The 12,356-nt window shown below is 35.0% G+C and overlaps 1 protein-coding gene across 1 annotated transcript in view; it reads left to right on the forward strand.

The window, feature by feature from the left end:
* Positions 1-11,976, forward strand: part of SMC5 (structural maintenance of chromosomes 5) — a 71,874-nt gene extending 59,898 nt beyond the window's left edge. Inside the window, exons 19-24 of the mRNA XM_044659428.1 lie at positions 666-761; positions 1,154-1,258; positions 1,568-1,687; positions 3,875-4,054; positions 4,134-4,229; positions 11,082-11,976. Of these exons, the coding sequence (XP_044515363.1) occupies positions 666-761; positions 1,154-1,258; positions 1,568-1,687; positions 3,875-4,054; positions 4,134-4,229; positions 11,082-11,225 (741 nt within the window). The 3' untranslated portion in view covers positions 11,226-11,976. The remainder of the gene's footprint in view (positions 1-665; positions 762-1,153; positions 1,259-1,567; positions 1,688-3,874; positions 4,055-4,133; positions 4,230-11,081) is intronic.
* The last annotated feature ends 380 nt before the right edge of the window (positions 11,977-12,356 follow it).

Genomic DNA, 12,356 nt, shown 5'->3' on the forward strand with positions numbered 1-12,356 from the left:
GGAGCCCTCCACACTTCAATCAGAGGAAGAAGGGAATCCAGGGTCAGAAGGTACTTATGAGGGGTTTATGTGATCTTCCAGGATAAAGAATTTTCTGGGGCATAATGGAAAGACCCAGTGGAATACACTCTGGTGGAAAATGAAGAATAAAAAGTTTCCTGACCAATCTAGCCTGCCTGACTTCTCATTCTAATTTTAAATCCCAATAACACTTTATACTATTCTTTTTCATACTTGATGTCAAATTACATTATATTCCTTACCTTAATAATATTGATTATGCAACCTGTTTTCCCATGAAGAAAAAACTGTAAGCTTTTTTTTTTTTTAAACCCTTAGCATCTGCCTTAGAACCAATATTGTATTGGTTCTAAGGCAGACAAGTGGTAAGGGCTAGGCAATGTGGGTTAAGTGATTTGCCCAGGATCACACAGCTGGGAAGTGTCTGAGCCCAGATTTGAACCCAGAACCTCCCAGCTCTAGGCCTGGCTCTCCATCCACTCAGCTACCCAACTGCCCCCTGTAAGCTTTTTGAAAGCAAATCTTGTGTAATTCTTTTTTATACCTACATGGTACCAACCTAAGTAAATACTTATTGAGCTATGTTATTTGTTTCTTAGTTTCTAACTATCTGGTACTAATGGACATTTTTTTTTCTCCTTTAGGCTTTCCAAGATCTCCCAAACACAGTGGAAGAAATTGATTCTTTACTAGCTGAAGAGAAGACTAGAGCTTCTTGCTTCACAGGCCTGAATGCTTCAGTACGCTTTCCACCCCCAATCTCCTTAGTACTTGCCTCCCACTCTGTACTAGAGCTCTTGGTAATAATAAGCTAGACAGCAGGAACAATGTGCTGTAAATGCCAGATTCTGAATCTATTAGAATTTTAAATAGATTCTTCCTAAGGAACAGGGTGTTCTTGCCTTTTCTTTATAAAAAGAATAGTAGGGCTAACCTATAATACTGCAATGTCTAACATTTTTCAAAAGAGAGAAATGTCATATTTTCAGTACATAAGGAGTGTATAAGTTAATTGCATGCAAACAAATCAACACAATTGGCATTTTTAAGTTAAGGCTTTAATTGATGCACATTTTAAGTTATTTTATCTTCTGAAAGATTTCTCCTAAAGTAAGGTGCTTTTTACTGCCAGGTTGTTGAAGACTACAAAGAAAGGGCACAAGAAATACAACAGTTAACTGAAGAACTAGAGCAAAAGACAAATGAGCTGGATAACTATAGACAGACCATTTCAAAGGTGATAATTTAAATTCTGTTTTGTTTTGTTTTTTTTGCCATTTGCCACTAAGGATAACATGAGGAGAGGCAAGATTTTAAAAGGATAGATAATATACTTACTACTAAAAGTTGGAGTTGTTTTGTTTTTTCAAGAATTTTTTTTTTTAGGGAAAATTTAATATCAAAGTTTATTCAGTATGTAGTAAGATAAAATAAAAAAATATTCAAATAGTGATAAAGACTAATTTGATATTATGTTGTATTCTTTTTATAATATAATAGTTCTAGTTATTTTTATGTTACTGTACATTTGTATCTTTATTTTTAGGTTAAAGAAAGGTGGCTCAATCCTTTGAAACATCTGGTAGAACAAATCAATGAAAAATTTGGCAGCTTTTTTAGTTCCATGCAATGTGCTGGTGAAGTGGATCTCCATACAGAAAATGAGGTATAACTGTCTTTTCTAAGCAAATTTTAAAGACCACAAAGAAATTAAAGAACATAATTATTATAATTTGCTTTTCTCCTATTGAAATCCTCCTTAAGCTTACTCAGTCTGATACCTTAGAATTTTTCTGTTAAAAACTGTTGATCACTAAAAAAAAAAATTTTTTTTGAAGGAAAGAAAAATGTCAGTTCAAACAGGCTGTTTCCTTGGTGACTTTTAATGATTAGTGAATTAATGATTTCATTATCAGCCCTCTCTTACAGTCTAATAAAAGTCTGAGTCATAGTAATTCAGAAATGATGGATATTCTTTCTGACACTTCCAACTTGGTGAACAATAATTAAAAATTTCCTTTTTTCCTTCTGATTTAGAATTTAATTGTAGAATTTCATTAGTGTGAAAACTGCTAAAAAGGAATTAGTAATATTGTAATAGCTGGAGGTTCAAAGATTTTAATATTAAAAAGTAAAATAATAAAATATACCATAAGAAGTAAAGCAGAATGTTAATGCCATAAAATATTGAAAGGAAATTTTTTAATATGTAAGTATTGCTTAACAATTTGGAATGGAAGTACAACCATTCCAACCATAAGGTTTATCAGTTTATTTTCTCCATAGAAAAATTTCCTCTCCCATATTGACTGACTCCAAGAGTCCCTTTCTTCTTCACCTGTTTATTATGAGAACTGTTGATGTGCAACTTTAGGCAAGCCATTTCCTTGAATTTAATCATGTCATATTTATGAATCCTGGTGAACTGATAGACCTTTCTCCAATAATGTTCAATTATAGAGGGCCAGATGAGAACCCAGGGCATCACTTTAATATTTTTATCATCCAATAATATGTTCAAAGGTCATTTATAAAGTTTTTAGTTTGGTTGATTTGCTTCTTAGATGATTGTATGCAGGTTTAATTTCAGCTTTTATCATCTAGTTGCATGTGAGTCACGAATGACTGAAAAAAAAGCACTTATTATTTATTAATTAATTAATATTGTTAAGTATTAAGTAGTAAGAATTCAAACCAAAAAGCAAGGCAATCCTTGCCCTCAAGAAGTTCACATTCCCATGAGAGAAGGCAGGTATAAGAGGTTTTAGGTGAATGTCGCATGAAAAAGCCTGGTAGTCTTTTAGGATATGGAGACAAAATGAATGGTAGTGTTGACACTGATAAAACCACATATATCAACACTTTTGTGATGTCAAGACATTTCGGAGTAAGAACTTCTTTCTGGTCTCTAGTAGCTGCAGCTGCCTTGGAGGTAGATGCCGCAACAGCTTCAGAAGTATCTGCAGGGCCTCTTTCCCCAAGGGTTGCTCCCTTGAATGATGAGACTGAGCTAGAAGGAAGGCTAGCAAAATAGGGTGTGGGAGCAGGATTACTCTTCCTGGGAATCTTGCACTTAGCTTCCCATTAGAGGCAGTTAGTAAGATGTTCATATTAATGGTGGCAGGCATGCTGTGTGGGCTGTCCTAGAAGTAGGGCTATGGCAGAGAGGGATACTTTTATTTGGGGAGTTCTTGGACCCAGGGTATACTATACCATTCTATCCAAAGGGTTCCAGGGAAGTGGTGGCAGTGGTTTGACTATCCTTCTACATGCCACCTTCTGCATCTCCCTTGGCTCCTTGTTAATTTAACTATATTGGCTTGCCAGCCCATTGGTGGAAGTTGTTTGGACGTTGATGATGGTAGCATTGGTGGTGGTGGTGCAGCGGTAGCAGCAGTGGCAGCTTCTTGAAATGATTGTTATATGGGCTGGCTAGAGGTAGGACCAGTGGTCAAGGAATGGCAATTAATAAGTAGTTAGCAATGATGGTGATAGGCATGGTTTTCCCTCAACAAGGAATACTTCCCTTTGATGATGCCTGTAGGGACTGGTAATGGACAGGGACCTGAACTATCTCCTTGGAGTTTGGTAGCATTTATTTGATTCACTGTCTTTCTCTCCTAGTACCTTGCTGTACTAACCCACCCAGAAACATTCTAAGTATGCATTAGAGCCTAGTCATTCATTTTAACAATTTCATTTCAAACAGCTAGTAGTTCCACTAAAATTTTGTCACTTTATCTTCTAATTGACATTTTTATTTTGAGAACTTATTTTACTCTTTTGTCAAAGTATTATATGAAATACTAAAGAAACAGGCTGATATTTTTCATGAAGTTTATCTGGTTTACAGGAAGACTATGATAAATATGGAATTAGAATTAGAGTCAAATTTCGCAGTAGCACAACACTGCACGAACTAACTTCCAGTCATCAGAGTGGAGGTGAAAGAAGTGTTTCTACAATGTTATACCTAATGGCGCTCCAAGAACTTAACAGATGTCCATTCAGAGTGGTAGATGAAATCAATCAGGTATGATCATTACTTTGTGAAATTAGATTTTCTTCATCTTCTAATCAATATGAATTTAATTTTTATTATTCTTATCAAGGGAATGGACCCAGTCAATGAAAGAAGAGTATTTGAGATGGTTGTAAAGACTGCCTGTAAAGAAACTACATCTCAGTATTTCTTAATTACACCAAAGGTAGGTAATCTATAACCTGAGAGCATTAACATACTTAAAAGTACCCAGATGATTCCCATTTAAGTAGCTTGATTACTTAAAATGATTTTGCCTGAGAGTAAAAGTAAATATGCACTTTGTGGTAATATAAATGGCAAAGAAAGAACGAAAAGGATTAAAATATGCTTCTTTTATTGAAGAGGATCATAAACTCATAGCTCTAGAACTGGAGGAACAGTAGGGCCCAGGGAAGTAAAGTCATTTGCTTGAGGTCATGCCAGATAGGCAGCATCCAGCAGGATTTGAAGGAAGGTCTTCTTCACTCCTGAACCAGTACTCTGTCCTAGAAACAAGTACCTTCTGCATCATTTAAGATTAAATTTTGTTCCCTGTGGCTTGTGTTCTTTGTTTACATTCTCCAAAATTAATAATACATTTGTTATTTACCATTCCTCATGGACAGAATATACTACAGAATATGTTTCTTAAAACTGTGAAATATTGAAAAACTTGAAGAATCTGTGAAGTCTTTCCACATGTACACACTAGTTTGTTTCCTATTTATATTACTTAACACTTCAATTTGCAAATATATAAATGATGGTAGACTTTTATAAGGTAGTTTCATTGAATGAAGTTGCATCTTCAGTCTCTGTAAATTGAAACATTCTGTTCCAGTGACAGACACCCTTTGTGATATGAAACTTCATTATTACAGGTAGAAATAGTGTAGGAGATAGAGCAACGTGTTCTGGAATGTTGGGCTCCTTTTCTATCATTTCTTAGTGGGTCATTTCCTCCCACTTCTCCCATCTAAGCAAGGTGAATTTCATCTTCCCAGAGCTCTCATGCTACAAATGACCTCAGTCTAAAATATGTGAATATGGACTTGTGATCCCCAGGGTGGTGGTTCCCCCTTCACCCCAGTGACCTAGCACTAAAGAGCCTGAAACTTCCACTAATTTTTACTTGTCAAAAGGCTTGTTCTTAAAGGATTTGAATTTTTAAGTGTCACTGTTTGTTCAACTACTGTATTTAGTGGTTTGACTAAATCCTAAAAGTAACATTCAGACAAGTAGAGAGGTTTATTTATTAAGAAAAATCCAAACAAACTGGCTTTACTCTAAAGTTAACCTTTTACCATGGCACTATTCTCTTGCCATAATTATTTTGCCTTTTCTGCTTTAACTTTTAACTTCCTGCTAATCCCTAGCTCTGGGTGGCATCCACTTGTTTCATCTACAAAATAAAAGTATCCTCATATATTATACCTGCTTTGTTGTTCCTTTGAGGACCAAATGAAAAAAAACATAAAAAAACACTTTGTAAATTTAAATTCTATTTAAATGGCAACTATTATTATTTTCTACTATTATTTCCACTAGAAATTAATGCTCTGATCTAATTTGAGACTTCACTACTGCAAACACAGACAGCCTTTTTACTCATTTCTTAATGATCACCCATTCCACTTTTTATGTTTATTCCAAGGCATCTATCAAGACTTCAGCTCTAATCCCACATCTCTCTCAGCAGATGACTTCATCCCCGTCTTTAATAATTATATTGAGGCCATCCCATCTCCTTTTCACTATACTTCAAAATTTCCATAAGTCATGACTCATCCTCTCCTCTTTTGCCCTAGTCTCAGAGAATGAGATGGTCTATTTTTCCAAATTATATTCTACCATTTGGATCCAACACCACCTGTTTTCCTCATTTCCTCATTCTCTCACTACTCCTTCCTACTCCTGCACCTTAAATTTTTCCATGTCTCCTGACTCTTTCCCTACCTACAAACATACTCAGTTTTCCTCATATGGAAGGAAAGAACGGGGAGGGGAAGCATGTCTGTATATAACTCCCAAGGCTGAAAAAACAGTTTCTCTTGATTCTGCCGTCCCCTCAACTATTGTCCTATATTTCAGTGTTTCAGTTCCCTTCTCTGACCGTGCCATTTGACCTTCTGGAGGCAGTATGATGTAGTTGAAAGGGTAGAGGGAAACGCCTAAATTTGAATCCCAGCTCTCTGTTTATAAGCTATGTGACCTTGGGCAAATCACTTAATCCCTCTTATATAAAGTTTCAGCTTCCTCATTTGTAAAATAGAGGTACTAGCCACTTCCTAAGATTGTTATGGACAGAAAGTATTGCAAGCTTTTAAGTACCATATAAATTATGTCGATTTTTCTCCTTTGCTATCCATCCCTCCTACTGTTTCTCTCCTGACTCCCAATTTGTCTAGTCACTCCTTAGCCCTAAGAGTGTCCATTACCAGGGGCTTCAACTATCATCTTTGCATATAATTCCCAAATCTATGTATTTTTGCTGGGTTCTAGTCTCTCTCTTAACTGCCTGCTAGATCTCCATATCTTGACCTGGATATCCTGGCAACATCACAAACCCTTAGGAATTATCTCCCATTTTCTTCTTTATTCCAGTCTCTTATAGAAGTGGTCCTTCTCCACAAAGTCATCTCCTCCCTCCCCATGGGGCTTTAATCCCCTTTTCTCCTATATTCCCCAGCAGATTACCCCTGCAGTCATCCTCTTTAATCTTTAGGCTCTTCTTCTTTTTCTTTCCCCATTGTCTACAGACATGCCAAAGTCTCTCCATTTCTTAAAAAAAGTCTTCATTAGACCCTCCTGTTCCTAACCGTCATACCATATCTCTTCTCCCTTTTTCAGGTCAACTTTTAGAAATGCACTCATTGTCTCTACTTCCTCTCCTACTATAGTCTGACTTCTAAACTCATCACTTAACTGAAACTGTTCTATCCAAAGTTACTGATGATCATCAGTATTAGCATTGTTTATACTTTAAAAGATCATCATTGGAGTCATTCTATTCTTTGTCATAAAAGTTCTCTAGGAGGGAGAGAGATACATTACAAAATGTAAGAGATGTGAAAAACAGAGACATCAATAAAAATTCATTTTCAAAAACACTTTATAAAAAGGGAATCCCACACCTGGACAACATTTCTGTTTATCAGTGATTATCCAGCCTTTACTTGAAGACCTCCAGTGATAGGGACCTCATTACCTATCATATATTCTTGTCATTCGTAGTAAGAGTTGTCTTAAAAGAAAGTCTGTCTACCTCTTCCATTTCTACCCTTTGATCCTACTTCTACCCTCCGGGGGCCAAGCAGAAAAAGGCCAGTAGTTGCTTTTCCACATGACAGCCCTGTGTGACAATTTCCATTGTCACAGATCTCTTTCATGCCATAGTAGACTGTTTCATGAGTTGCAATGACCAAAATAAAAATACACCCCTTAGTGACAAACTTTCTGTTGGATGAGCCTCCCAAGTTTAGCTAGGCTAGTCCTTGAGTGACAAACAATCCATCACTTGACCCATCCCTAAACCCTTCTACCTACACAGGACTTCTCAGAACTTTCAGTATGTTGGCATAGTCTTTAAGAAACCCACCTCCATGACAGAATCTGGCACAGGAGGAATTGGATGAAGGAAGCATTTCTTAAAATCCTTCATGTGTCATGGTATTTTTTTATCTAGGAAATGAGAAAAAGAGAAGCAGAAATTAGGAAACCCAAGTTCTCATCCTGCTTTATTCCTAACCCACTGCTAGCCTTGGTACATATTTCTCTCCTCTGTAAAATGGGCATAATTTCATCCTTTCCCTATCTAAAAGTTGTTTACATAAAATAAATGAAACAATGCATTATGTTATAAGCTCTAAGAAGACAGAGTAATTTCCGATCTTGATAACCTTACTACCTACTAGAAAGAGAAAGAATATTTATAAAGCACTTAATATGTGCCATGCAGAAGGATTAGAAATCAAGCAAACAAGCTAATTCCTGCTCTTGAGAAGTGTAACATCCTTTTTTCTTTTTTTTTTTTAGATTTATTGATGTGTTTTGTTTTTACTTTACATTTACAGATTACTCTCACTTTATAAGGTCTATATAATATATAGCAAAGTAAAACAATTAAGTATATAATAGGACAGAGGCCTCATCAGAAATGACCTGCAACATTTTATATCTGTAGTAACCTACCCCATTTTTTTTTATTGAACAGAAATAAATTTTTCTTTCCCACCCTAATGTGGGGAAGAGGATTTTCTTGTAACAAATATGCATAGTCCAGCAAAACAAATTCCTTCAATGTCTATATGTTAAAATATATTTTTCTCATCTTGCATCCTAAATCCATCACATCTCTATAATGAAGAGATAAAATGTTTTACCACCAATTTTCTGGAATGATGAGTGATTCTTGTATTGATCATAGTTCTAAGTTGTTTGTTTTTATCATGTTGTTACTATAAAAATTATTCTCCTGTTTCTGTTCATTTCATTCCTTATCCACTGCAAACGGTCATCAGAATTACTCATTTTTATAATGTTGATGCTATGGTATAAATCATCTTCTAGTTCTACTTATTTCACTCTGTATTAGTTCACATAAATTTTTCTGTGTCTTTTCAAAATCATCCATTTCCTTGTTTCTTACAGTTCATTAGTACTCCATTACATTCATATACCACAGTTTATTCAACCATTCCTTAATTGATAGGCATTTCTTTAGAATTTGGAGTTTTTTTCATCACAAAAAGAGTTGCAATATGTATATAGATACATAGACACAAAATACCTTTTCCTCTTTTTTTAATCCCTTTTGGGAAAAGGCTTTAGCAGTGTTAAAATTGAGTCAAAAGTAATGGCAGACTTGAAACCAAGATTTAAAAAATAATAAAAACTACACACTAACGTCAGAAAAAAAATAAACACCTCCATGTAGATAGGAGAAAGCCTCTGCTCAAGGTAGCAGTAGATTTTTTTTTTAAGATTATGGAAGAAAAAGACCATAACTTCTCTACCTCCCCCTCAAAGAAAAGACTTCCACTAGGTCTCTTTCAATTGAGATGGGGATCCTCAATTTTAACTAAGAAAAGACTTTTCCTACTCATTCTCATCAAAAGGATAAAGCTTTAACTAAGGTTAATCACAGGAGAGAAGAACTTTGGTGCCAGTGGTGAAGGAAAAGGCCTAAAGAAAGATCACTGGGTTAAAGTAAAGGTGTTTAACTTGTCTTAAAACTTTATAGTGAGGGGCAGCTGGGTAGCTCAGTGGATTGAGAGCCAGGCCTAGAGACAGGAGGTCCTAGGTTCAAATAACTTCCTAACTGGCCTGCTGCTTCTAGTCAGACTTTTTCTACTCCAATTAATTCATCATTATAGCCATCAAAATAATAATCTTCCTTATTCTGGTCCAATCATGCCTGGCTCCCTTTTGATTGTAGGGTAAAATAGACTTCTTAACCTGACATTTAATTATAAAATGAAAGTTCCCTGAGGTCAGTGACTATTTTTGTCTTTACATTTCCAGTGCTTAGACTTTGTGATATTAGTTCTGCTAAGCACTGATGATGGTTATTGGAACGAAATGTTAAAATTTAAGATCCTCCACAATTTGTTAGCAACTTATCCTTTTAGGCCTTAATTTATATTGTTCCCTTTCAACCACCCTATTCCAGCAACCTGAACCATTAATTTCGTTTTTCCTCTCATCTCTGCATTCATGCAAGTTGTCCCTCATTTTTGCACCCTTTTCTCACCTCTGCCTTTTAGAATGCTTTTCTTCCACTAATTCCCAGTTCAGTTTTGCTTTTTCCATTAATCCTAGCCTTCAGATTTCCCTAGAGCACTTTGATTTTCTCTTTTGTTCCTGTCACGTTTTATCCTGCATAATTTTGCTCTACTTGGCATCTTTCCTCTATTAGACTGTAAACTCTGTAAGGACAGAAATGATGTCCTTTTTTATTATTGTATCTCCAGTGCCTGGCACAAAACTTTTTACATAAGTGATAATAAACTTGTGTTAAGTTAAATTAAGTAAAAAAAGAGTATGACAAAGTTCAAATGACTTATTATCTTTTGTGTATATGTAACTTTACATAGTGTACAGGTTAGATGATACAACAACTTGAATGTTTTCAGTTAAAATACTAATAAAATATTGACTATATTCAGAGCACTGTGATTGGCATTAAAGTAGTTCACCTATGGAGCTTTTGGCATATGCAGAGAATTAATAGGCATACATTCCCAAAATAATGACTGACATGTGGATGAGAGAATTGTAGAACAAGTATTTCATCAAGTTCATCTTTAAATAATGCCATAAAAGTAGGGTAGTGCCAGAATATCTAGTGTCTAGAGTGCCATATTTTGCCATTATCATTTAAATGAATATGAATGGTATTAATTTTTGTTTTTAGCATTTAGATTGCTGTGTAAAAGTATATCCTGGCATCATTAAAACCTCTTGATAAAATGGCAGACTTCCAAAATGGGAAATGTGTACCACAGCACCCATGTATAAGTGCTCTGGTAGTTGCTCAGATACACTTTAATAGAAGATGCCTGCCATTTTGCCACGTATAAGAAAAAACAAAGAATCTGTTCTTTATGCTGTTGTTTTTTCTTAATTGGTTACTATGCATCCTGGGCACTGGCTGACTCTGGGGAAACATGAGGTTCAGGTTTAAACTAGAGAGGCGTAGAGAGTCCACACTAGCCCACAATCTCCATAGAAATTTTTTCTTTTTTTGTGTTAACCTGGCCTTGCTCATCTGGAGGGCTCCCCAGAACATAATAGTTGATTCTTGAACCCTTTTCAAGGACATTCAAATTGGTGAGGATCTCAGACTGAACTGGGCAGATACTCTGAGAAATTTTTTTCCATGCAAACTCAGCATTACACACTTAAAATCATTCAGTGATTACTGGTCTCTATGAGTATTTTGGAATTGCTAGGATGCTGTTGTATTATTATGATAGAATAATAGTAGAAAAAGAATATTCCTTAACATATATTTTATGTGTTTTAATATTTACAGCTTCTTCAAAATCTCACTTACTCTGAAAAGATGACAGTATTATTTGTCTACAATGGCCCTTACATGCTAGAGCCAAAGAAATACAATTTAAAGGCTTTCCTTAGGAGACGACGACGTATTGGAGTTAGCCGAATGGATCAGTAATGAAAGAAAAAAGGGTCTTTGGAATTTTGCCTTAAAACTATGTTTATAATTACAGAGCTGTTGAGTGAAAATGAAGAAGTTTGCTGAACCTACAAAGAGCAAGACTTATTTTTGGAAGCCCACTTTCAAATATAAGTAAGGTGATAAGGTTGAAACCATGTAGTTAATTTTTCTTCTTGCTCCTTTTGAAAACTTATTGGTAGTTGGAGTTACCCTTTTTAGCCTTTGTCTATCTTGGGACCTTAGCACCCCAGTGTTAATTCATTGAGGTTCTATGTAAAACTTTTAGTGTGTAATCAAAACTGTGTCATATATGTGGAAATACAAGTTACAGAGTTAGGTGGTTTGTACTCACAGCTATTGACAGAACAACCATAAGTTAAATGTAGAGACCTAAAGATGGTTCTGGAAGCTTAGGTCATAATTTTTCTTCTAAGGTCCTTATATTTTAAAAAATGATTTGAAAATTTTTGGTCCAAAGTGTTCATCAGTGCTAGTTTCTTTCTACTATGAAATATACCTTTGTTCTTTTGGAATTTTAAAAAAAAAAAAAACACCTTTTATGGAATTTGAAGTTTTTGTCCTATTTGTATTTCACCCTCTTCCAGTCTTCCCCCTCCAATTAAGGATATAGGTTTAAGAAGTGGTAATAGGACTTCTTTGAAGTGCCACAAAGTGGACTTTGGAAGCAGCACAAATAAAACCAGAAAACTTCCAAAGAAAAAAATCAGGTGTCAAGGTTATTGAGGGAAAAAAATGACTCTTTAAGGTTTTTGTATTAAAATTAAATTTTATTTTCCATTTTAAATCTTGAGAAATTTTATAATTTGGGAAGAATTAGTATGGGATTCATATGTGCTGGGATTTGTTTATATCTAAAATTCTTAAATATTTTACATCGAGGAAAAGTGCATTCATTGATTCAGATCATAAAGAGTTCTTAAAACTTCATTTTTATTGCACTTCTGTAATTAAATTGGTTATCTCTATTGTCTCAAATCTAATTAAAAAAATTTTTTTTAGTCAGTGAAAAACCAGTTAGATACTTTTTTAATTGAAGATATCCCCCCCCCCCTCAGCAGTGCAAAAGCAAATTCTGTACCTTTTTGAAATAATATATTTTGAGAACAA

Source organism: Gracilinanus agilis, chromosome 1, assembly GCF_016433145.1.
Source record: "Gracilinanus agilis isolate LMUSP501 chromosome 1, AgileGrace, whole genome shotgun sequence".
In the NCBI taxonomy this organism is placed as follows: Eukaryota; Metazoa; Chordata; class Mammalia; order Didelphimorphia; family Didelphidae; genus Gracilinanus; species Gracilinanus agilis.